Raw genomic sequence first — 26,726 nt, 5'->3', positions numbered from 1 at the left:
CCCTCCTCCACCGTCAACAAACCGCCCACCTCTCAAACACTGACCCCTAAGCTGCCCACGCTGCAGCAGCAAGAAAAAGTCCTGATTTCAATCCACAAACACGGACCATCCCCGACATAGCACAGACTGCAGAAATTATCCTCATCTTGGTGTGACCCAGTTAAAGGGTCCAAGCTCTAGTTGCAGAGCCGTTAGGATGGTTGGGGTGCCGGGTCGGTCCAAGGCATGCCATAACTGCAGAAATAGGCGAATGAGGGTATGTGATCACTGGACATCCACCGTTAGGCGGACCTGTCTAATTATGCATCTGCTAACATGTGAAACTTCCCAAAGTGCGATCTAGGGCAGCCAGGATGTCAGAATTGTGCCAAGTCGGGGCGTGTATGTTCTGGGTACTACCGACCTCACACATTTGTCCTTTCCAAGGATGTTGTCCTTGCGCCAGATGATAAAAGCGTCACCGAGTTTGACTCGGGCCTCGTTCTTGTTTCCCGTTGGAGAGCCGACCCAGGTCAGAAAGACCGTGCCCAAGCGCTCTTCCCTCGCCTTCTACAGCATGATACCTCCATACCAAAAGAAGTGTCTCCTAGTCATGCCTATCGGGATAAGCTGTTTGAGCTCTTTTTGGATCATCGCTTCCCGGCCAAGGACCAACCTGTGCCCGCCTTGGAGAAGCGCGATTGGATACTGCAGGTTCTGGAGCTTCCTACCCTAACGCCCGGTCTCACCCACGCTGTTTTGGCAGTCTGCACGGCCCACATAGGGCGCCGCAACAATGATAATGTACTCCTGAAGCATAGCTTACCTCTTTATGGACAAGGCTTGCGGGACCTTCAACGAGCACTTTGTGATCCAAGTTGGCGCGATAATGAGCAAACCCTGGCTGCTATCTCGGCACTTTTACTCTACGAGCTTTCAGAGTGCCCAGGCAACACGGTTGACGGTTACATGTCACATTACAATGGCTTTATGGAGCTCCTACGCCTGAGGGGACCTAAATCTTGCAGATCGGGTCTCGCCCATAGCTTGTTTCTAGTTCTGCGTCTACATACTGTGAGTCCGTCCGAGACGATCCAGTATCATTGTGTTGAATACCGACTGACAGTATGTTTCAAGGTGTTCCAAGGTCTTGTGCGACGCTCTGCGTCTTTTCTAATCGAGCCATCTTGGATTCAAAATCCTTGGGGTTCAGAGAAAAGCCACTTTGATCTACTGCTTGATATTGTCCTTGAGTTACCAGTTCTGTTTGTCCAGAGCGATGCTATAGCAAAAATTGCCTGTCCACAAGAACGGCTCAAGAAGTTTCTCGAGACCATTCATAAGGGACAGCGCATGGAGTCCCTCCTCACCACGTGGCTTGCCAGATTCGAGCCCTCAGTCAACGGACCTCTGTATTACCCAGAACTCAAGTTCACCGAGAATGCCTCAGGCGGCTACCGGCTCTCCTCAATTGTTTTCCAGTTTCCCGCCTTTTTTGTGGCCCAGAACGTCGTTTACTACTGGCTGGGCCTGCTCATAGTCCACGCTCACCTGTGCTTCATGTACAATGGTCTTGAGCGCCTCATGGATGCTCTGGCTTCAGTCATGGACACCTATGCGTGTACTTGTGACAGTACTTCAGAAAATGAGCCGGGTGGTCCAGCTGCATGTGTGCGCCACTTCAACTTGAAAATGTTGCCACCGCTGGCCCACAGACGAAATTGGGGCAAGACTACTGCATACAACATCTGCCAGTCCATTGACTATTTTCTGCAGGAAGATCTGCGTGACTTTGGGACTACAACTGTTATACCGGCACTCGCGATTGTAAAGACTTACTGGGGTCTCTGGCCTGGCGATTGGACACGAGAGATATCCTGGGCGCAGCATATGTTAAAAGATATCATGGCGAGGGGCAGCGGGATAGCTGGGCATCTGTGACACTTGTAAATTGACGGACTATCTAATTAGGCACACAGTTGTCACCATCTTCTTTATGTCTGACATAGCAGACGCATGGTGGCGATACCTATTAGAGGGAGATGATATAGGAGAAGCATCAAAAAGAGACGAGCCATCGAAATATCTTGTACAGAGGATGTATCATCTTCCCAAGTGCAGTATTTTTCCACAACTGAATAGGCACAAAATACCATCGCTGAGAAGACCAACCCCATTATTTACTCTAGGGACTGATCATAATTGTATATACTGGAAAAATAGGTATAGCTAGACTCTTGCCCAACGGCGCTCGCCGTGAGCTTCCTGAGCTTGCGATTCTGTGAAAATTGACAGTCTCTACTTGGCGCGCACAGCCGACGAACCTATTGTCGACACTCCGATTGGCCTCTGACCCATCCACAAGCAGGTACAGCAGCCATCGTGCAGTTTCCAGCTATGGTACCCGAAGCATATCCGCCACGGGGGTGCAACATGCGAAAGCCTCCGCCACTCAACCTTGACCCTCTGGGGGACGACGCAGGCCTGGGAGATGTCACGTAAAACATGACCTGTCCGCAATTTTGGGGCAGCAAATGAGGCTTTGCGGTAAGAATGCGCTTGTGCAAGAACACTTGATCGGAAACCAGGAAGAACTAAGCCCAGGCATAGATATACCGCTGCACGGAAGGAAATGAAGCTGGTTGGAACAAGGTCATGCAGCTCATCGGTCACAAGTTAGTCGAGAACCTTCAATTCTATTGGCGCGAGGACCTACTCCAATACCACGACTTACACGCGATAGATGACAAGTCATTATAGTTATGTTTTCAAGACTCCAATCGGCAAATGCCACGCTGACATAAGCTTAAAATAGTAGGTGCAAGTCTGCGCTTTGCCCATGTCGTCGATTAGTCTCATATTACACACTAATGTTAATTTAGTGGAGCGACATCGCACGACGTTTTTGGGACCATTTCCTGCAATGGGTCTCAACGAGCTGAAAGAGAGAATGCGCCGCCAGTGGAGGAGTGGAGCGTGCAGCGGTGCTTGGCCGATAGCACGGCCCGCTACAAGTTCTGGGCTTTTTCATTGACGACATTTGTCTCGAGTGTCTGGACCAGAAGGGCTCCAATTGGCCAGTTCGGATTCGAGGCAATACAAGATCCACCCCGGGCTTCGCGACGGAGGAACGGACGATGAGTAGGAAGAGGTAGGCTAGATGTATATGCCTGTCAATAGATACATGGATCGGTACGATTACCTGACAAAGGAAGATGACCCGACGAGTTTCTACGCACGTCCACCATATACTAGCTTGAGCTCTCCGGAAAATAAGCTTGTTGGGTGTTGGGAAGCCAGGCTCAGTGATGGTGCGAATATATCGCCAGGCCACATTGCAAAAGTGTGTGCTACGTACATAGGTGTAATCTAGTGCAGATATATCTCATGCAACATAATATACTGACTCATCAATTATCTATACTGTTTAGTACGAATTGCATTTCTCTACGTTGGGTATAGCCGTTAATCTGACAGAAATAATAAGACACATTATAAGACGTAGCGGCCGTGGAAGCGTGACAGCGTGGGCAACAGAGCCAGCTTTATCCGCCAACGAAACAAAATCAACTCGGGAGTATGGTATGTCTATGGAGTTATCAAAGCCTGGTAAGTAAAGATGCGTGAATTGTGACTCTTGTATTTCGGAGTTACAAGGATAGTATCTCTAATATTCTACTGGACCTTGGCGAATCATGGTATAGATCGATTCCAGAAATTCGATAGCGCTTATTTCATGTCAGATTAATTTACCAGGGAATCATAATTTGACTGGAAACTGCTAGCTAAATTTAGCATTCGCGCAAGGGTAAGCGAGTTTGTGGATTACTTAATAAGCTGCAAGGGTTGATGATTGGTAGTGGTATACAGCTGTCCCCACGGCCTAGGAGGTTAAACTGTAGTGGATCGCCTCGTGTAGACAGTTCCTTGCCCCATCAAAAATGCCTATTCTCTTTTCTATTTGATTTTAAGCGTATGTTCTATGGTGAGTTCGGTGCAGGATCATAGCGGCGATATCAAATCCTGCCGAAGTGAAATATTCGGGAGAGCAGCAGAATTTGATCATGGACTTATCAGCCGATGTCTAATCTCGGACGTTTAAGCGGCGGCCGCACCCTATGCTGTTCTCCACCAAAACCGAAAACCAGGCCGCGTTCAGAAATATCGAAGGATGCTGCCATGACCTAGAACTTTACCCTTGAACACTAGAACCATCAACAATCAATAGTTGCACCGGGCATCGCATAGACGGCCCATGGCTCATGAGGATCAATAGCACGATAGGTTTAAGCAGGAGACTGGAAGAATAATAATATAAAAGACCGCTTGGCAGAACCTTTGGATCGTGAAGATGCATCACAGCTCAGTTCCTTCGCCATACCATTCCCATCAATCCTCACAATGAGGATTTCTCGCCTTGTAACCTCGTTGTGCACGAGTTTGCTTACGGCAAACACTGTCTACGGCCTTCCAAATCCTCAACTACCGACTCCTTCCAATCACATCTCGGTGACTGATGGCGCGCGCAATGAGTCCCATGTCATCAAAAGAGATTTGGTTGACCTAAGAATTCTACCCCTCGGAGCTTCTATTGTCTGGGGACTCTTGTCGTCCGACTTGAACGGGTAAGTTCTCATTCTTGCATCGCAATGGTGTCGTATGGGTTGCTAATCACGAACAGCTTCCGCAAGCCCTTGCGGGATCAGCTACGATGGGAAGGCTATGCTGTCGACATGGTTGGTAGCAAGTTTAGCGGATCCATGAAAGACAACGTATGTTACTCCTTTGCTCAATGGCGGGATACCGACAAGTTCTGACACACCACAGGATGTAGAAGCCACCCCCGGATACGTCATTGACCAGATTCACACGGCCGCTGCGCTGAGCTATGGATTTAAGCCTAATGTTGTACTCATCAACGCGGGAACGAATGACTGCGTTGGCAATGTCGACATTAATAATGCCGCTTCGCGTCTTGAGTCAATGGTCAATGATCTATGGGCCAATGTTGCCGAGGACACTGTAATCATTATCTCCACCATTCTCATCAATAATGTCGAGTCAGTCAACGAATGTCGGGCGATTGTAAACCCCATGTATCGTCAGCTACAAGCTTCTCTAGCCGCCGAGGGCAAACCCATTTACCTGACAGACTTTGACGGCTGGATCACCATTGATGACATTACCCAGCCGGATGGCACGCACCCTACCGATGAGGGTTACCGAAGAATGGCCGGCGCGTGGTGGGAAACAATCGCGCAGGCTAACGCTGATGGCGCAATACAACCTCCGCAGGACGTTGATCTCGACACGGTCACAACAACATGCAGCAAAGTTGCCGGTACCGGGGTCAACGCAGGCGCCGAGACGCAAACTGGTAGCGGCTACGATGATGGTATCTACTATCACAATAGCGAAGAGCAGGGTATTCTGCTCACCATCACCAGCCAGTGGGACCGCAACCAATGGTACTTTGCTCGATTGTTCAATCAGGAGCGCGACGACCTCTTGGGCTGGATCAACGAAACTGATGGGTCGATTACGTATGCACTTTGGCGCAACGACGGGGATGGAGTCATGACCAAGATTGATGACATGACAAATTTCCCCAACCAGTGCATCCCTCGTGGTGGGAGGTTTATCGATCTCAATGCAGACGGTCTAGACGACTTTGTCTGCATTAGCAACCCCGATGGTGCTCTTTACGGTGTCATCAACAACGGCGATGGCAGTGGTAGTAGCGGACCTACATGGACCTCGATTGGACTCATCAAGGATGCCGATCCCAACTTTCCTCAGGCGCAGGTGCGGCTCGGTGATATTGATGGTGATGGTCGTGCGGACTTTATCGGCCTCGATGCCGACGGCACTGCTCATGTTTGGCGCAACGGTGGAACCGCCGACGTGCCAAATGTCTGGTAAGTCTATGGGTGCGACATCAAATCGACACAGAACTTATGCTGACCATTCTTTGTTCCCCAGGCAGGAGATGGGCACTCGCTGGACAGGCGGCGATATGGATGACCTGGCCGGTGTACGGTTTGAAGATCTCAATGGCGATGGGCGCGACGATTGGATGTGGGTTGCGGATGTAGGCACGACCTACACATGGACCAACTCGCGTAGCTGCTTGAAAGGAATAGTCGGCAACGGTCTCAACGTCGCCTGGCGTCAGGGCTTTTACACGGGTGCAACCAGTGGTCCGACGCATCTGGCAAGCTTCGATGGCGATGTTGACCGCGACCGCATCCACTTTGCCCGCATCTACGGCGAGTCCGCGGCATTTTCCTTGCTAGGCCGCCAGGACTATGTCTACATGGAGCACATTGCCGACGGCGACCTGCACACTTTTAATATGCGCGTGTGGCAGAATACTGGTAGCGGTGCAGCCAAGCTCAAGGCCGACGGCGACAAGTATGGCAATATGCAGGGAAGTGCCACGGGACGCCAAGACTATGTGTGGGCGTATTCGGGCGGGAAAATGATTATTTTCCCAAACGGCGGCGTCGACTACATCACCGAGGGCGAGAGTTACTGGATCCAACCGCAGCAGGACATGTTCGACCCCCAGACGCTGATCGGCCAGTACCTCGACCGCCGTGACTTGCATCTCACAGACTTTGACGGCGACGGCAAAGATGACATTGTCTGGACGGACCCAGATAATGACAATCATGTCTCCGTTTTTATCAACCAGTATGACGGCACCACTTGGAGCTGGGAGTATCAAGCCGATCCGGCACCAGCTCTGTCGTGTCCCTATACCAAGGGCATAGGAATCCATGATATTCCGATCCGCTGGGGTGACATCAGCGGCAACGGTCGAGACGATTATGTCTGTATTGCCCCTGATGGAACAATGTCTGGCTACGTCCACGAGACGGACGGCTCATGGACGTATAACACGCAATTCTTCGGCCCCAAGGGATACGACCGTGCTAATTTTCAACTCGGCGACGTCAACGGAGACGGCAAGGTTGATATCATCTGGACTGAAAAGTTCTCTGGTGACGGCTATGTCTATTACAACGATGGGCCAGAGAATGTTGCCGGGTCGAGCTATCATTGGGACGTAGACGCAGACTTGCAACCCGCGTATGCATATGCTGGTAACGTGTGAGTATTCATCATGTTCATTTTAAAACATGTAATTGTACAATTAAAGAGAGCTAACGACGTGTACAGTGCCGGCACGTGTACCTACTACAACGACCTCAATGGCGACGGACGTGTGGATCAGCACATCATCCTCGAGTCATTCAATAATAACGCCGAGACGTCGTACAACCTGTGCGCGGGCGATCACGTTGGTGATGACGAAGATCCTTATACTGACCCAGGTCTGCCGATTCCCGCGACTACAGCGCCAGCTACTACAACTGCTGGTGGTATCACGACTACAGCACCCATTGGTGTGTCCTCGATCACGCCCATGCCCACTTGTGTCATTGCCCAGGATCCGGATGCAGGTATCAGCACTGCATACTGTGTATGCAGCGACTACGACACCACCCTACCGACACTTGCTGGAACTTCGTCGCCTTGCGCATATACTGCTTTGCCCACCATCACCGCCGCCACAACCGCCGCCAATACCGCAGGATATACATATACCGACCCATATGGCGACGTCATTGCGTGCTCGACCAGCTCAGTGGACGCCATTGGTGGCATCACGTACACGGCATGCGCAGGCGGCAGCAAGACACTGGTGACGGGAACACCTCTGCCCGCGGTGACGGCGGCTTGCCGAGTAGCCGAGGATCCGGACCAGGGCATCAATACCGCATTTTGCACTTGCGACGACAGTCCGGGCTATACGCTCCCGACCCTGACGGGATCGCTGCCCTGCGACTACACGTTTGTGTCGACCGTCACCCTTACTCCAACTACCACGGTTGCTGCGACGCCGACACCCAAGGGCTGGGCTGATGTTGACGACGTTGTGTCTTTGGGAGCATGTGGCGTCCCGGGTCAGAGTTGTCAGATTGCGGAACCCGTTTTCACCGATGATATAATCAACGACTTTTGCCAGAGCATTATTGATAGTCCGTAAGTTTGCTCCATACCAACATCCGACGGCACTGTCGAACCGTGACTGATCTTTTTTAAAACACGCAGTTGTAGCAACCATCATGCTATTGGTGTAGCTGGTGTCGGTGGTGCTACGTGGGCCCGCGGCTCTAAATTGGATTGCGCCCTCACTGGACCGCTCACCGTGGATGAATGCCATGGAATTTTCGTAGACGTCTATTCTGATCCGGATTGTGCCGTTGGAAAAATCAACGGCAGCACCGAGTGCCAGGGCTACATTGATGATCCAGACGGCACATACCTAGGTATTCTTGGCATCACGGGGTCTTGTGTCTGTTCAAAATAAGAATCGCTGAGGCACTGTATGATAGTATCTTCAATAGTGTACAGGTACCCAATGCCACCCTTAGTTTGCTGAAAACAATGTTTCGAACTCTGCGTACGGGGTACCCTGAGTCGGTTGACCGATTTGCCCTGCGTTACTATGGTAGACTTCGTTGCTCGCAAATGCGATGAACCAGCTGGTTGGATCGCCTATGTTTAGTGCCAGACTCTGTTAAACATCATTAGCACTGTGAATGTGGAAGTCTGAAGGTGCACGAACCCAAATGTATATACTCGGCGTTGTGAACCTTGTTTTTGGGTCTTTTAGATCGGTCTGGTATTGTTCGACTTGAGCGTCAAGCAGTTCCTGGAGACCTGAATAACAACCACACAGGTCGTATGAGGTATCATAGCGACAAAAAGAGTCTGCCAACCGTGTACCAGTCTGGCAAATCCAGCTTTGCTTGGCTCCGGCCAGACACGCGGAACGAAGGTGGACATGAGACCAGGGTCCGTCTCCCACGCTCTTAAATCGTGGCACTGATGGAGTGAATCAGGAAGTCTATGGCAAATAGACCAAGATTTAGACTCTCTACCAATAACCGCAAACACAAGGCCGTCTTCGCCAAACGATACCTCGTGCGATGAATCAACCCTTTGGTGCTTTGCAATATCCGGGTACTTTTGTAACAAAAAGTCAAGCTCAACCTTCTTTGGGTGTCCTAGCTCTTCAAATCCTGAGGAAGGAGGAGCTAAAAATGAAATAAAAGTATAGATCAGTAATCAAAAGCGGATGATAAAAACGAGACATATCTGGTTAACCGAAAATGAGATCTTAGTATATGATACTGGAATAAACAAAGTCTTGAGCCAGGTGAGGAACCGAGTCATCTCTCTTCATTCCATCCTCAAGTTCGTTGGCTTGCTCCTCGGCCATAGGGAACGGAAGCGGCCTAATAGCCATTGGATTAGTCCTTTTCTTTTCTTTGGTACACACTCGCTGCCGCATCGTCACTTACCATCTAGGCCCTCCATATCTGACTGAAGAAGAACCATTCGCGATGGATGGCGAATTTGGGAGCAAAGTCGCCGACGTATGACCTTGTTCCTTGTTAATTGTGAGAGTCCTCACGTCGGAGACGAGGTGCACGATATTGCCCAATTCTGGCTCGAACAGGGGGTTTCGGGTTTTCGAATGGATATTATTAATTTGATCTTCAAGGACCAAAACTTCCCAAACGGCTATAAAAGCGAATCTTGGCTGCTCGGAGTACTCCCCGATGATAATACTGGATGGGTCTGACTGAGGTACCTTTAGGTCAGTGCCAAAGATGAACCGGTACTGTTTGCGCAGTACAGTATATACTGTACATACCATTACATCAAACTACCCAACACTCGTGTTTAGGTTCGTGTAGGAAACGTGTAATATCATCTACACACGAGACTTGACAAGTGCGCATCAATCAAAAGTTATTATCAAATGAGCAGCTCACAATACACCACCAACAACCGCAAATTCCAACACAATGAAAGCTAAGTAACATGTAAGCATTGCGGCTCCAATCCACCGATAAATCCTTGTGCCAAACCAGATCGTAAGGGTGAACGCAAGTGTCGAGCCCCACATAGCACCAAGCTCAGGAAGACTAATGTCACCATGCGCCGAATCACCTGACGTGGTAAACATAACGATTCCCAAGCAAAGCGTGAGGAGAAAGATGTTAGAGCCAACTGTATTGGCGACGAGGACACCCGCGTGCCCACGTTGTCCACTAACAATAGCAATAAACTTCTCGGGAATTGTAGTTGCAATTGCGAGCAATACCACACCGAAGAAGACGTCCGGAACCCCAATCTCATCCACAATGGTGGCAGCCGCATGTGAAAGGATATATCCGGCCAGGGATATGAGACAAAAACCGATAAAGAAATGGAAAACGTGGTACCGCAGTGAACGGTGACGTGAACGAGGCGAGCGAGACGATCTAACAGTCGGAAGGCTGCCATCTGGATGTTCTAGCTGATTTACCTCGTGCAAAAGCGGTCTGCGTGACTCTTCACTGTCGACAGCGGGGGAGATGTAACAGCCATATTCATGTTACGAACATGCACCCTTGCATAAGAACAAACAAGTGTGTTGGCGCTTAAAGAAAAAAGGGAGGGGCTTAGTACCGAAAGCCGGGAACAGGACAAGACGGGAACCACTATCTTTAATAGCTGCTAGCCAGCTGCTTAATAGGATTATAGTTTTAGCAATAATTTAGACGATTAGATTATTAGGATTATTGAATTTTATCGATTTTAGGGCTATAGAATCGGCTTAATATTATAATTTAAAGGATATTAGTAAAGGAATAAATAAATATATATTATAAAAAAGTTTTTTATATAAATAGTTATTACTTTAATAATTAATTTAAATATTTATTTTATTTATAGGTAAAATATTTAATACGCTTTAACGATTATTTTTATAAATTAATTCGATTATTTTTACTTTTAAATATTTATTGCTTAATATTTCTTTTAAAGCTACCGTCCCTTATTAGTATAAACCCTAATATTTTTTATATTTTAAGTTTATTTTAAAAACCCGTAATATAGTCGTTATATTTTAATTATTTTTATTTAGGTATATTACTTTTAAAAAAAATTTTAAGTAATATTTAGCAAAATATCGTTAACCGGAAAAACTCCTTTTTTTTTTATTTAAATATTCCTAGCGCTCGCTTACGCAAGAGATAGAAAAAGATAATTTCGAATTAATTAAAAATTAATATTTAGAATTAGTTAAAAAGATCCGCGCATTTAAAAAAAAAAACTACTTTTTTTATACGTAAAGCCTAAATAGGATAAATTATATAGGAATTGCAGAATTTTAATAATATTATAGCTAAGGCAGCTAATATTATTTTTACTTTAGTTTATTCCGAAAAGCTTAAGCTTAGCATATTAACGGCTTTTAATAATATTCCCGGATTACTCCGAGGATTTTTGGCCTAGGTTTAAGCTTACTAGACTTTTTACGGCAATTAATTTATAACAAAAAAATAAAAAATATTTTACGTTACGTTTTATTTTAAAAAACAAGCATTTGCCTAATTCGAACCCTATTTTTCGGACGTAATTAAGCACGAGTGGTAAATAGAATTATGCAAAGCAGAAATTTAAAATATTTTCTAAAATTATACAGGATTTAAAGCAGCGCTTCGATTTTTATTTTAAAATCCGGACGAAAAACGATAAGCTAAAAGGGAATTTAAGAACTTTAAATAAAAAAAATCCGTATTTAATTATACGGCAGATTTTAAGCGTATTATCGCTAAAATAAAATATACCGACGATATTAGGATTATATTATATTATCGAAAATTTAAAAACGGTATTAAAAACGAATTTAGCAAAATTTTTAAATTATTAGCCGAATTTAGCAAATATAGCGAATTTACCGTTAAAATCGATAATTAGTTATACGCTCGATAAAACGAAAAAAAAAAGAATTACCTTACGCTATATTTTTAACGTAATTACGCTAATATAGGTAAATTACGAAATAACCTATAACCTAAAAATAATTAGCGCGATAAAACCTTATACGGAATTTATAGCGGATAAATAGATTTTAACGCTATTTAGCGCAAAAATAAATTTAAAGTTAAATGCTATAATTGCGATAAATTAAAATATTACGCTAACGAATATCGCTAACCTAAAAAAATAAGATTTAAGCTAGTATTAAAAGGTAAAAGGCAGTTTAATAATATTAAAAGGGATAATATATTTTACGAATTATTTTTTTAAACGGCGTATTTTAACAACGGATATCGAATATATAAATTTAATAAGGATAAAAATAAATAGTATTTTTAAAAACGGAAAACCTTAATAGCTATACGATTAAAAAAGACCGTATATTTTAGAAAATAAAGTTAATTTTAAAATAATAATAATCGTATATTTTCGGATGCTTTAGAAAATAAAGTATATTACTAAATAAAATAGGCAGAAGGCTAGAATTAATAAAATTTATACGATAATATTTTTAGTTACGAAGAAAGCATCGATATCGATATAAATTTTAATAAGTAAAAAAAAGATAGATTCGTTAAATTTATTTAAAATAACGACGAAAAATATATTATCGATTATATATTTAAAAACGGAATTAGCTATATTTACGATATAATTATTATTATAATAGAATAATAGGATACCGCATTATAATTTGTAAAAATCCTTTAAAAAAAGACTAATATTTTATAGACCCGACGAACCCTAGGAGTAATAATAGGAGACGACGCAAAGCTTACCTATATATATTTAGCATATAATACCGTAGCATAATACGGATATATCGACCCTGGTTATAATATATATTTATAAAATAAAATCCGAAAAGGGATATTTTTTTATAATATAATAAAAACGCTATTTATTACCCTTTTAGGGCGGGAAAAATAAAAAATATAAAAATTAGTTATATCGACCCTTAAGGATTCGTAGTGCTTTATGCATAATTATAAAATTTAGACCGATATTTAAAAAACGGGGATAGGAAATAGGAAGAATGCCTATATTATAATTGCGAATATTACGTAATAAAAAAAATTAAAATATAGCATTTTTTTAAAGAATATAAAATAATAGGACGTATCCGCGTTATAGCTATTTAATTAGGAAACGATAATGCCGAAAATTTAGTATAAGCTATAAATAATAAATACGAATTATTTATATATTTAATAGCTAATTTATTATTACGACTAATTATCGAAATAATAGAAAAAACGGGAAAAACCTATATTAGGATTATTATTAGCCTATATTTCGTATATTAAGGATATAAAGAGCTAAGAAAGCCTTTTAAGGACGATAAAAAATAAAGAAATACCCTTAATATATAATAAAAAATAGACGAATTACCTAAATAATACGGAAATCGACCTTTATAAACTAAAAAGAATCTAAATATATTAAAATAATAAGTATATACGGCCGCCGAAACGCAACGAGCTAATAAACGAATTAATAGGAATTCGGGAAACGATTACGGGCATTTTTAAAGCGATAAAAATAGACCCCGACTAAAAAGTCTATATATGCTATAAGCAGTATTAATATTAACGAATATTTTACGATTTAAATTAAAATTATAAACTAAAAAATACGAGCTTTAATAAATACGGAAGCTTAAAAAAATTTTATTTTGCTAATAATCGTTAACGCTTTATAAATATTATAAAAGCAAAAAAAAACGCTTTACGCATTTTAAATTATTAATAAAAAACCTATATCGTACGGAAACGGAATAGTAAGTATAGAGATTGCGTATATTTAAATTTATATTTAGGATTATGAGGAAGGATTTAAGTGCGATATTATAAAAATTACGGATTACGATATTATCCTAGGGATACCTTAGTTACGAGCGAGTAATCCTAAAGTAAATTGGAATATCGGCTAATTTTAGTAGGATATATTAAAAAAAAAGTTAGCCTTTAAAAAGCGCTAAAATAAGTTTTTAAGCAATTTTAAAATATTTAGATTTTATTTTATAATTAAGCATATTAAGCCGAAACTCGAAACTAAAATACTAAAAAAATATTAAGAGTTTAGCGATTTATTTAATAAAATATTAAAAATAGGATTATTAAAATATATAAAATACGATTATAAAATACCTTTTTAGGAAGGAAAGGAATTATATTTTATACTAATATATTTAGTGAAATTTTAGCACGAAAAGGTATTAAAAGAATATTTAGCGGATATATTATAAAAAGGATAGATTATAGAATTTATTTTATTTGCGGGATACCTAATATTTTTTATACCTAAAAAGAGTAAAAACGGGAAACCTAAATAGAGATTTTGCATTAATTACCGTAAGCTTAACGATATTACGATTAAAAATCGATACCTTTTATTTTTAATTAAGGACCTATGCGATAAATTATATAAAGCTTAATAGTTTATAGTTTTAGATTTGCCTAACGCGTACGGCTTAATATAAATTAAAAAAGGAGAAAAATAGAAAACCGCTTTTTATTATAAATACGGATATTTTAAATATAAGGTTATGCTTTTCGGATTAATTAACGTATTAGCAAGCTTTTAAAATATAATTAACGACGTTTTAAGAGAATATTTCGATAAATTTATAATAGTATATTTTAACGATATATTTATTTATTTTAAGAATTTTAATAAATATTAATAATACGTTAAAATAGTATTATAAAAATTATAAAACGCGAACCTGCTAGTTAATTTAAAAAAAAGCGAATTTTATAAAAAAAAAAGTTATTTTCGTAAAATATATAATATTCCCCGGAGAAATTAAAATAGAATTATTTAAAATTTTAATAGTAAGGGATTGGCTTACCCCGATAACGGTAATAGAAGTTAGATCCTTTTTAGGATTTATAAATTTTTACTAAATATTTATTTAGGGATTCGGAAATATTACCGCACCGCTTACGCATTTAACGAAAAAAGATATATTATTCGATTAGATACCTAAAATATAGGAAGCTTTTAAAGCAGTTAAAAAACGAATTATAAACGAACCTATAATGCGTATAATAGATTTGGAACAAAAATTTAAGGTCGAAATAGACGCTTTAGATTATGCTATAAGCGGATAGCTTATATAAAAGGATAATAACGGGAAATTATATTTAGTTGCGTTTTATAATAAAAAATTTACGAAGGAATAATTAAATTATTAGATTTATAATAAAGAATTTATAATTATTATCGAAGCATTTTAGGAATAGAAATATTATTTTAGTAGAATTAAATATTAAATTAAAATTTATACCGATTATAAAAACTTAGCTTTATTTATTATTAATAAAGAATTTAATAAGCGATAAATTAGATAGGCAGAATTTTTAGCAGATTTTAATTTTAAAATAATTTACCGTAAAAAATTAAAAAACGGAAAAGCTGACGCTTTTAGCCGAAAATTAGATTATTTTTAGGAAATATTAAAAGAAATTAATATTATTTTTTTAATAGATGACGAAGGAAATTTAGTATTAATTATAATTTTATATATAGCTATAAGGGTTAGTAACGATAATAATTAGATTAAAAGGATAACTAATAATAACGGAATATTTAATATATACGCCGATAAAATTAAGATTAAGGAAATATTATTCGATTAAATAATTAAAAATTATTACGAATTACTTATTAATAGATATTAAGGAGTATTTAAGATAATTAAACGAATTTAATAATATTTTAATTATTTATAGTTACGCAAATATATTAGTAATATTATTAAAGAATGTAATTTGTGCAATAAGGTAAAGTTAGCACGATACTAATAGTATAGAGAATTATAACCTATACCACCGCTAAATAAAATATAGAAATTTATTATATTAGATTTTATAATAAAACTACTATTTTTAAAAGAACCTTTAACTAGGACTTTTTACGATAGTATTTTAGTATTTATAAAACGATTTATAAAGTACGCGTATTTCCTTTTATATAAAAAAGCTAATAACGCGGAAGAATTAGCTTATATATTTTTTCGAACGATAGCTAGTTAATACGGATTATTAAACGAAATTATTTTAGATTAAGATAAATTTTTTACGTCGAAATTTTGGATATTATTTATTAATTAGCTAAAATGCGATTATAAGCTTTTAATAGCTTTTTATCCGCAAATTAACGGATAAATAAAACGAGCAAATTAGGTATTTAAAAAATATTTTAGATGTTACGTTAATTACGAATAGGATAATTAGGTTATATTATTATTATTCGCATAATTCGTATATAATAATGTAATACGAGAATTTACCGGAATATTATTATTTTACGCTAATTACGGATACGAACTAGATATTATTAAGGAATTATTAAAAGGAAAAGAATTTGTATTATACGCGATATTACGCGTCGAATAATTTAAAAATTTATAAGCAGAATTTTAAAAAACTTTTATCGCTATTTAATAAAAGATAAAATTTTAATACGATAAAAAAAAAATTAAGGGATTAATTTTTAAAAAAGGGGATAAAGTTTATTTTTTACGCAAAAATATTAAAATAAAACGATTAAGCGATAAATTCGATTTTAAGAAATTTGGATTATTTAAAATTAATAAAAAAATTTCGAATATTGATTACCGATTTAAACTATTAAAAATTATAAGAAATTATAAAACTTTTTATATTTTATTACTCGAATTAGTACTAAAAAACGCTAAAATCGACGAAATATTAAAAATAAAACTAAATTAATAAAAATATATTATTAAAGAAATTATCGATTATAAAAAGGTTAGACGCGGATATTAGTTTTACGTTAAATAGGAAAATTACTTATTTAAGGAAAATATTTAGGAATTTAGGAAGTATATTAAAAATTATATTGCTTTTAATTAATATTTTTAGCTTCGATAAAAGGACTAAAATTTATAAAATTATTTCCGAAACCGAGTGCCGATTAATCGGGCTTATTAGGGATGCTTAACGATTAAAAATCGTTTATTACGAAGTATTTATAATTTTTAAAAATAGGAAAAACCCTATTTTTTTTATTTAATTCTTTTATATTACGAGTAAATAATTCGGAATTACGAGCTTTTATTCGTATTTTAATTTTTCGAATCCGAAATAACCGATTAGTAATAGCCGCTAAAAAGGATTAAAGCTTAGCTATTTTTTCGTAAAGTTTTAAAAAATTATTATTTATTTTTTTTTTTCGGTCTTTAATTTCCGCTATTAATCTAAAATTTTCCGAAGCGTAAAAGCTACTAAAATATTATCGCATTTCCGGAAAAAATGCGCGATATATTTTAAATAACGAGTTGATTTTTCGTCCGCTATTCGGCAGGGACGCTTATTTTTAAAATAAAGCGTATATAATATATTTATAATACGACCGTTTAATTTAATAAAATTAAAAAGCTTAATCCGTTTACGAGCTTTTCGTTTTTTTATTATTTCCGATAAAGATTTTAATATAATAAGCATATATTATAAATAAAGCAAAAAGGAACGATAGGGAAGGGAAATAGGATAACCACGGTATATAGGTATTACGATTTATTTAAGCGGTTTAGAGTTTTTCGAGGATAAAAGATATAAAAAGGGGAGCTAATATTATAAATATGCATTTTTGCATAAAAATAAATAAATATATTAGCGCTTAAAAAAAAAAAGAAGGGCTTAATACCGAAAGCCGGGAATAGGATAAAACGGAAATTATTATTTTTAATAGCTGCTAGCTAGCTGCCTAATAGGATTATAATTTTAGCAATAATTTAGACGATTAAATTATTAGGATTATTAAATTTTATCGATTTTAGGGCTATAAAATCGGCTTAACATTATAATTTAAAAGATATTAATAAAAGAATAAATAAATATATATTATAAAAAAGTTTCCTATATAAATAATTATTACTTTAATAATTAATTTAAGCATTTATTTTACCTATAAATAAAGCATTTAATACGCTTTAACGACTATCCTTGTGAATTAGTTCGATTACCCTTACCTTTAGATATTTATTGCTTAGTGCTTTTTTTAAAGCTACCGTTCCCTATTAGCATAAACCCCAACACCTTTTATACTTCAGGTTTATCCTAGAAACCCGTAGTGTAGTCGTTATAATTCATTAACGCTGTCTCTTGCTCCATCACCATAATCGCTCGATCCGTCGCTGCAGCCATCGGAATCGGAGGAAGAGTCGCAGTGTTCCGGAGCAGTCAGATCCCCTTTACCGATCGCCCGCCCAACAGCAATAAGATAAATACCAAAGAATATCATCAGGATCACACCAGCTATCCGCCATATCTGTTCTCCTCGAAAGTATATGACAGGCGTAACAAATGTCGTAAGGATGAGCAGCGTCAAGGAATAAACGCGAGCGCTTCTGTCAAACTGGAGTGGTGTATCCTTTCTGTGGAATAAAAGTCCTAGGGAAAATGCGCCTAGAATATTGGATATCACAGAGCCAACTACGTTTCCAATCGCCAAAGACGCGCGATCGCCTACGAGGGATGCAATAACGACTGCAAGCTACAAGGCGCAGCAAAATAAGCGAACAAGAACCATAGGAGTCAACAATATTGAACGTACCTCTTCCCATTCTCCTCCTGCAGTAAGGAGCCCGATTATAGTTTCCGGAATTCTGGTTCGGCCAGCGATGATGACGGTATGATCGATAAATTTATCTGCACCAAGCTCAAGGACAAAGAGCGTTGCAATGAACGTAGCAACATTATAGGCGACAGCATCAGCGTGAGCCATTATAGCGTGTAAAAAGGGGGCCGGCAAAAGTTGTAGTGAAAAAGCCTTTAATGTTGTGCAAGAATTGCCGGCAATGAATAATAACATTGAAAGTTAAACTTTGCGAAATAATATCTCAGAGTGAATTTCATGCGGCGGCGCACTGGCCACCCTCGCCCACGTGGGTTGTCTATCCTAGTGAAAGGCCCTTGAGATCCGTTGTACGTACGAAGACTGCGGTTGGAGGCAACAACTTTTCGTCCTGTGCCTCGCTTGGTGTGCAATCATACCATACCCTTTCTGGTATAGCCTTTTTTTTTTTTTTTTTTGCAAAAAGCATTTGTATTCAAGTCAAGTGACATGAGTCGTGCTGCAGAGGTGCGACTCTGGACTAAAATGCTCCATGTGTGACAAGCGGGAAAATCATACACAGTTCACAAGATAGGTAGTATGTCCTATGTTCATACAGGGACCGGTTTATTGACTTTTCCGGATTGGCGCCTAACCGGATCAAATTACCTAGTATCCCTACGTTTGATGCAGTACAGGCTTATTTCGGTGGTCGCGGCTAATCACCGGGAGCGCCGGGCATCTGTCTGGATGCCATGCGTTGATTAGTGAGCTACAGCATACCCTGATATATAGGGTCCCTCCATCATCTACAGCGAAGGAAACCCCTCCCTGGGCAATCGGTATAAGGATGTAGCGTATCAAGCTGTTCATATTTCCAGTTTACATTGGTGGCTATTCACTTCTTAACACTTAGTGTCGAATACTTAGGTAGCAGCAGATTCGATAAGCTGTAGAAACATGTACATTGTCACAACTGCACAAGTATTTCCTGGAACCAAGGCCAACTTTTTGGCAATTTCTATATGCAAGAAATTAGCCAGCTATATACCAGGCAGCTCATGCTGGAACTGTCAACTCAAAAGCTGCCAAGCAAGGCAGATTTATGACTTTCTAATGCTTTGCGGTGCACCTTCACACTGGGTTCCTCATCGGCGGAAACTTAAAAAAGAGAGGACAGGACCCCCATTCCCTACTCCGGCTGAGGTTGCTCGTGAGGCGTGCGCAGTGCACTTCCCTCCACTGCACAGCCCATCCCTCTCGTACATTCGTGCATGAATTTAACCAGGCCGAGCACTTGGAGGAGTGCACGGCTTTTTCCAACGTCCATATCACTTCAACTTCTGTTTTTAGGGTGCCTTCAAACCGACCCATCTATGCTGCCTCGCGGGTCCGCCGTGTAACCGAAGATTGCTCATTCGCTGTACCTCAACCTTCGGCAGATCTCTTCCTCGGATGATCCGCCTGTCTTTGCAACCTCTCTCTTTCCCACCCTGGGCCATAAGATCAATTGATGACGACTATCGGCATGGCGATGATAACAATGAATGCAAGCAGAAGAAACGATACAGGTGGGCCTAAGATCGCAATCGTAGTTTCGACAAAAGCTACTCCGACGGCAGCTGAGCCGCAACGTGTCAGATTATTGATAGCAGTACTGCTTGCTGCTTTACCAGGGCACAAGTCTGGAGACAAGGCCGTAGTGGTTTTCACGCTCGTGTAAGGCGAATCGGGGTGTTTGTCCATCATGTCTCGAGTTCCTCATCTCATGGTCTCCATCACCGAAAGCGACCCTTGTCGCTCACTCGTGAGTTCCATTGATTTAAAGATCCTTTACGAGCACGTCAAAGTACAGGTCGTCTCTCAGCGCGACCCCGTTGACGAGTTCAGCGTATGGAAACGGCCGCGTCTCTCCCGTCTTTTGGTACCCTCTCCTGGCGTACCAAGCAATGATGTCCTCTCTCAGCCATATCACCATCATTTCCATCTTGCGCACTCCCCATTGCCGCTGTGCAAATTCCTCTGCATACGTCAGGACTTGACGCCCAATGCCGCCGCCTTGACGTGTTGGGTCCACTGCAAAGAGACCAAAATATGCGCTGTCGCCGCCTTTGCGCCAGACAACCTCGCAACATGAGATGGGAACATCTTGCTCGTCCTCGGCCACAAAAATAAAGGAATGAGGGGTGTTGATTTTGGATATTATTCCAGCGGCATCGATGCGTTCATCTGTCAACAAATCCGACTCTGTTGTCCATCCCGCGGAACTGTCTTTTCCTCTGTATGCGGAGCGGATGAGAGGAAGGAGGATTGTCGCGTCATTGGAAGTTGCAATCCGGTATTTTAGCTTGATGTGAGCCATGTTGATAAGTCAAAGGGTGAAGTACTATAACAAACTCAGGAAGTAATATTAGCAGAAACCTTTCAAAGTTGCTTACCTATGCAAGACTTATATTCTCCAAACCTGTCCTGTGTTTGCGTGGTCAACAAATGCTCTTGCAAAATGCGTGGCACGAGTAGGCGCGCTGCAGCTAATGTCTCGGCCTGCTGTACCAGGATGTGCGGCCGCGATATCGGTAGCTGGAAATTATTGCAAGGGCGCAATCCTGTCAATCACGCCATTATTTGGATCTTGTTACCGCAATTCAACCTTGCGATCCAAATGACTCGTTCTCGTGTCAAATTTTACGCCCATAGAGAATTACAACTAGAGTACATGACTAGCTAAATTGACATTTACCAAGACAATTCGCCGAGGAAAATGTAAAATCTGGGACGTTTTTGTTTTACCGAAGTCCGCTATCGGTGTCGACAAATTCTAGGTGTAGCTCGGCGTGGTTTTAGGTACAACACGTTTGACATTTAGTGGGGTCAAACGGCGTCCCGCATTGGGCGCAATTGAAATCTGCACACTCATCCGAGCCGTCATCACCTAGCCCGCCTTTGAATTCGTACAATAGACATCCAACCTGGCATGAACCACCGACGCCGCCATTGTTACCTGGACGCAAAAAAACAAACAGAAAAACGTTAGCCCTTGCCACAAAGACCCGAGACGGGATGGATGCAGCCTGCGCAAGCATGCAAGATTGAACATGATAAAAGTCAGGTACTTACATTTAGTATAATCCTCCCGAACCAGCAAGTAAGCAGTGATCTGGCTCGAGGTAGGCGAGCCGAGCGGGAATCCGAAGCTCTGTCTGTCGACCTCGGTGACGCATCCGGCTACCCACGAGCAAGAAAAGTCGTAATTGATGCCGTGTGAGTCCGTTCTCCTCAGGGTATACGGTGCGTCGCCGGGTCCGATGGAGTCGTCGTCTAACTGGCCCCTCAGGTTGCTAAAGTCGTTCGAGTACTCGTCCTGGTCCCCCGATTGGAGGTCGCCGTGGCCAGGGAAGTCGGCCTCGTTGAAGCAGTTGATGGGACCTCGCTCCAGCGGCGTGACGGGTGAGGCGGTGGGAGGAACCGACGTGGTGGAACCGCCAATGGTTGTGGTGGACGCCGAGAATCCACCAGAGCTTGGATCCTTTGGGTCTTGGTAGCCCGGCGGCGCACCCGTTGGGGTCGGATTACACCAGTAGCCTGAGCAAATGGTGCCACCACATGCCGTGCTCCCTCCTTTGCATGACGGCCCTGCAGTAGGGCCGGGTGTAAACGACAGCGTCGTTCCACCGTCACTGGCCTCCTCGCGAGCCAGACGCGCCATAATGGACGCGTATATCGCGCTCGTGTAGGCCTCGCCCAGCGTCATGATCGGCCATTGCTCATCGCCCCAAGTGCCAACGGGCGCGGCCGTCTGGTCGCCAATCACGGCCGTGGTCGAGTCCGAGACACTGAGGGAACATCCGGTAATGGTCTCACACTCCGTGGTCGACGAAGCCGTTGTGCCGTCCGAGACGTAATTGGTTGTTGTGCAGGCCTCGGCCGTCTCCGTTTCACATTCGGGCTCCGACTCGGTGGTGAGTTGGTGATCCGGTCCAATTGTGATCTTGGGCCAGGGCGGAAGAGTTCCCTGGATTGTGACGCCAGGTGGGAGTTTGATGATGTTGATTGGCGGTGGTCCCGGCCCGTAGATACCCGGCGGCAAGATCCAGTGCCAGGACCGAACGTGGAGATTGTCCCACGAGATGCACAAGAAGAAGAACCAGGCCGTGCACGGCACGTGTACGCCGTCATCGTCAGGCTCGGGTTCGTCGATTTCCTCTTCCTCGGGGACTATCTGGCCGTAGGATGGCCAGGTCGCGAACACCGGCAGCGGTGTGGTGGTTGAGGTTGCACCTGTAGTCCAAGCAGTAATTAGGGAGCAGTCGACCGTGGCCACTGCTGTAGCGGCTCCGAGAAAGGTAAGAACCCGGGTGCTCGGGCACGCAAAGTCCAAGGTTAAATCAGCCGACTCTGTACACGTTGTGGCGACAATAACTGCTGGTGTGGCAAACACAATGGACGTCTCGGCCGGACAGCCAATAGTAATAGCTCCAGTTGAGCCTGGAAATGTCACCGTCGTCACTGTCGCGCCGGGGACCGTGATGGTGGTACCAAGAGGAGTATAGTATGTCGTGCTGGTCGGGAGGCCCGTGCTGCTGTCGGCTGGTAGGGTTCCCGGGTCTGTATAGATGACGGAGGGACCCCCGTCGATCTGGGGCCAAGGTGGTAGAGGAACTGTTCGCGTCGTCTCGCTGCCCGACCCATCTGGCAATGTTACAATCACTGGGGGGATGCTCACGCTGGGATAGATGGTGATGGGCATTTCCCCCGACGATGATATGTTAACATTTGAGTAGCCGATACCATCGGTGACAATGGAAGGGACCGAGATTGTGATGGTAGTGGTAGTGGTGACAAAGACAGTGGTTGGCACACCACCGATTGTGGTGCTTGATAGTCCCCCATACTCTAGCGAGGTTGTGTAGTCGCTGGGCTGGATAGTGGTTGTAGACTCCAACGAGGAGGTTGGAATGATCAACATGCAAGATTGGGTCGAGCAAGTCACCGTTGGCGTGGCCCACACGTCGGTGCCGACCCACACAATGTCGACATTATCATCCCCAGGGAGCGGTACCCACACGCTCACCTCAGTGGTGAAACCACGCTGGTTGCCATCCTGAGGCACATTGGTATTATCGATACCACTAGCTATGTTGATGGTTGCCACTCTGAACAAGTTGTAAATGACGACACCGCTTGAGCCCCTGACCTCAAGGATGCGATCTTGGCAATTTTGCGTAGGTATGCAGTCTTGATAATATTCGTTAAAGAAGCTGTATAATCCAGCAGAGTGTATGGTGACATCTTGCGAATCAATAATCTGCATGCCCCAGGCATAATTGCAGCGATCATCCCACACTTCGGCTGTCACTTCGCATTCGCTAAAGTCTGGGTCATTGGGGAATATCGCCGCCGAAGCCGCCCGGAACGGTGCTGGGGGCCCAGGGTTGGGCTGGTAATAAGGTGACTCGGTCTGCAAATGACCCATGTACACGCTCTTGGCGCCGCTGAGGAGATAGTTGTAGAGGAGCGAGTGTTCAGAGCCACCTCCCAAGAACCATGAAGGGCCCTCGGATTCAATCAGCATGCCGCGAGCGCCGAAGATGGAAATCTGCGTAGAGCTCGAGTCGGGTTGATTGTAAATGGACTTGTCATTGTCATGATCGGCTACCCATGCCCACACATTTTCAAAATAGCCATTCGCCTGGGATGTGACGCGAAACATGAGCGAGGCAGCGATACACTCGTCGTTGTGGCTGAATTTGGGGCATGTGCTCAAGTCGAGATCGGTGCCGAGGGCGCCGCCAACCCGGAAGTGCGAGTCCCACATTGCCGCCGCTCCTTGATCGATCGCGGCGACGTTCCACTCCATGAGGACGGCGCCGGCAGTAGCACCACGCACCGAGAATAACATTTCGGTGATTTCCATCTTGCCTATATCACCCTTGTTGCCGACTTGTACCATGACTTTGGGGTTTTGTATGTCGCTAAAGTAAAAACCTGATCCCATAATCTGGGACCACAAGGAACCTTGTACGACTGAGCCGGTTGGAATATTGACTGTAGAACCAACTGCGTAAACTCCGGCTGGAAAGTAGGCAATCTTGCCAGAATCCAAAGCGTCTCGGAGAAAGCCATTGATGCAAGACGCTTGGTCGCCAGTGCCATCATTCTTGCACCCGCCATCCGAGGTCGCAACCAGGAAGGAATCAGGACTGAACTTTTCATACTGGGGACGGGAGCGCACGTAGAGCAGCCCATTGGAGTCATCCAGGCCCTTGCCCCTTCCAGGAGCGTCAACGTTGCCAGTCTGTGCTGAGCCATCTGATCCATCATATCGCATGCCCGTAGCCCAGAGATCAGAATTCCCTGACAGGATTGTGCTGCCCTTTTCCTGCATGACCGGGTTGGCTACACTATTGAACTTGGTGTTGTCAAGAACAATGTTGGGAGACGTGGCGAGACTGTTGGTCAAGACGCCAATATTCACGTCGCTGATGGCAGAGTCTATAATGGATACACTCCCAATGCCTTGGCCGCTGTCGCCGCCTACTCCCGAAATGTTAAAGGCAATGGACCCGCCGTTGACGGTGATCTGCTGCCAGGTCCAGCCCCAGTCCCAAACCATTTGTACTGCCGTGTTGCACTGGTTGAAAACCAAATTGCGCGCAGTATACTGCTGAGAGCCAGCGCGCCAACCAATGTTTCCGCCATTGAATTCGAGATTTGACACGAACCCGCCGCTCCCGTTCTCGGTAAAGATACCTACGTGGGTAGTGGTGCTCGTGGTGGGCATGTCGAACACTAGGTTTTGCAGCGACGTGGCCTGAGACACCTGCCAATGAATCCCCGTGGGCACGAGGTCCTGGTCATTCTCGGCAGTTGATTCCGGCATGTCAGTGAGATCAAAGTGGAAGTTGCGGATTTGCCGAAAGAACTGATTTTGATTGATATACCATTGCTGGCCCGAGGCGCCGGGAATGTAGGGATCCACATCAAAGAGAGCAATGCCCTGGAATTCATCGCAGCCTTTAATAATGGGCATGTCGTTGGGATCTCCAATAAATTGTGTGTAGTAATATTGAATCACGGGTGAACAAATTTTGTAGGTGCCTCCCGGGAAGAAAACAATGGCGCCCTGCGAAAATGTGTTGCCACATTTCTCGCCGCATCGCGTCTGCGAGCCACCAACTGAGTCCTTGTTCCAACTGGCTGAAGCCGCGTTGAGTGCCTCAGCTGTATCTGTCTTTCCCGAATTATCGGCACCAAAGTCATCAACAACATTGCGAAAGAACTGGTAGTTGTTTCCTCCAGCATTTGGTTGCTTTTCATTACCAGATGTTAGCACCATGTTGTCATGGACTTCAATTTCGCGTAGAGGCAAATCGACAGGAATGATAGCGGATTGGCGCAAGACTTACCGTGCCCAAGGGTCCAAGCCTTGAGAGCCAGAAGTCAGAGGTAGACTGTCGTTTGTGACTAGGGCGCTTAAAGTTTGTTGAATTGGTACCATTAGACCCGGCATAGCCGCCGCGTAGTATAGTGCCGCTCTGAAGATTGCTCAAGTAGTTTTCCAGACTGCCTGAGTAAGCCCAGACAGGGCCATTCTGCTTGCCCTTATCGGGTGCGGTTTTAAAGTAGTTGTGCTGGTTGTCAACCATATATGACGGTGCAGGCTGTAGAGAATTTATCAGCATTGTTCATCAGAAGTCAACAAAGGCGTCATTGCCTACCCGTGGGTTATACGGAAGATCTGTGGCATTCAAGCCAGTCGTATTGTAACTGCGAAAGGTTGCAGCTGATTGCACAAGACTCCATTGTGCAGCCAGCAAAGTAAGGAAAAGAGTGATCGGTGCCGTCATGATGCTATACCGCTTCAGTACCGCCATCATCCACTAATTTGGCAAGAGGCAGAGAAGTGCGGTACTTGTGCAAGAAATATGCTTGAAGGAGAGGAAACCCTTTCTCATTTCACTAAAAGCCTCTATAACCTTGCATAACTTCGTTGTGTGTATAGAGTTTTCACGAAGAGCTAATCCGATCACCGTGACCGACGGAAGTGCGAGTGCGTATCCTAGTCAATGTCGCTTCCGGCTGTCTCGGTGGTGGCTCACACAGCCCTTTCAGAATACATGCGAGAAAACCACCCTCATCTGCTCCTGGCCAGGTCCAGACTTCGGCACCCAATAGCAGTTGGGCTGTGCCGTATTAGGGTAGTATATTGGTTCCTTGTCGCTTTGATAGGCTAGTGCTGACATGAAAAGGCCTTGCCATTAGCACAAATT

General features: G+C 43.0%; 5 protein-coding genes across 5 annotated transcripts; 2 read left to right on the top strand and 3 right to left on the bottom strand.

Annotated features, from left to right (window-relative positions):
• Window positions 1-250: 250 nt before the first annotated feature.
• Window positions 251-1,920, top strand: PFICI_14999 (uncharacterized protein; the record flags this gene model as incomplete). Its single annotated transcript, XM_007843580.1, has 3 exons — window positions 251-256; window positions 334-1,053; window positions 1,117-1,920. The coding sequence occupies 3 exons, from the start codon at window positions 251-253 to the stop codon at window positions 1,918-1,920; spliced, it is 1,530 nt and encodes a 509-aa protein (XP_007841771.1).
• A 2,460-nt stretch (window positions 1,921-4,380) lies between these two features.
• Window positions 4,381-8,359, top strand: PFICI_14998 (uncharacterized protein; the record flags this gene model as incomplete). Its single annotated transcript, XM_007843579.1, has 6 exons — window positions 4,381-4,604; window positions 4,661-4,751; window positions 4,807-5,897; window positions 5,962-7,095; window positions 7,165-8,031; window positions 8,107-8,359. 6 exons carry the CDS (start codon window positions 4,381-4,383, stop codon window positions 8,357-8,359), a joined length of 3,660 nt encoding a protein of 1,219 aa, XP_007841770.1.
• Window positions 8,360-17,982: 9,623 nt separating this feature from the next.
• PFICI_14997 (uncharacterized protein) lies at window positions 17,983-18,627 on the bottom strand (the record flags this gene model as incomplete). The annotated part of the gene is made up of 2 exons (XM_007843578.1): window positions 17,983-18,396; window positions 18,457-18,627. 2 exons carry the CDS (start codon window positions 18,625-18,627, stop codon window positions 17,983-17,985), a joined length of 585 nt encoding a protein of 194 aa, XP_007841769.1.
• Window positions 18,628-20,278: 1,651 nt separating this feature from the next.
• PFICI_14996 (uncharacterized protein) lies at window positions 20,279-20,818 on the bottom strand (the record flags this gene model as incomplete). Its single annotated transcript, XM_007843577.1, has 1 exon — window positions 20,279-20,818. One exon carries the CDS (start codon window positions 20,816-20,818, stop codon window positions 20,279-20,281), a length of 540 nt encoding a protein of 179 aa, XP_007841768.1.
• Window positions 20,819-21,486: 668 nt separating this feature from the next.
• PFICI_14995 (uncharacterized protein) lies at window positions 21,487-26,303 on the bottom strand (the record flags this gene model as incomplete). Its single annotated transcript, XM_007843576.1, has 4 exons — window positions 21,487-21,527; window positions 21,574-25,765; window positions 25,863-26,117; window positions 26,175-26,303. The coding sequence occupies 4 exons, from the start codon at window positions 26,301-26,303 to the stop codon at window positions 21,487-21,489; spliced, it is 4,617 nt and encodes a 1,538-aa protein (XP_007841767.1).
• Between the last annotated feature and the right edge of the window lie 423 nt (window positions 26,304-26,726).

This window comes from Pestalotiopsis fici, assembly GCF_000516985.1.
Source record: "Pestalotiopsis fici W106-1 unplaced genomic scaffold PFICI_Scf_14, whole genome shotgun sequence".
NCBI classification, from domain to species: domain Eukaryota; kingdom Fungi; phylum Ascomycota; class Sordariomycetes; order Amphisphaeriales; family Sporocadaceae; genus Pestalotiopsis; species Pestalotiopsis fici.
Note: the sequence above shows the minus strand (reverse complement) of the source record. Positions and strands in the feature narration are given on the sequence as shown.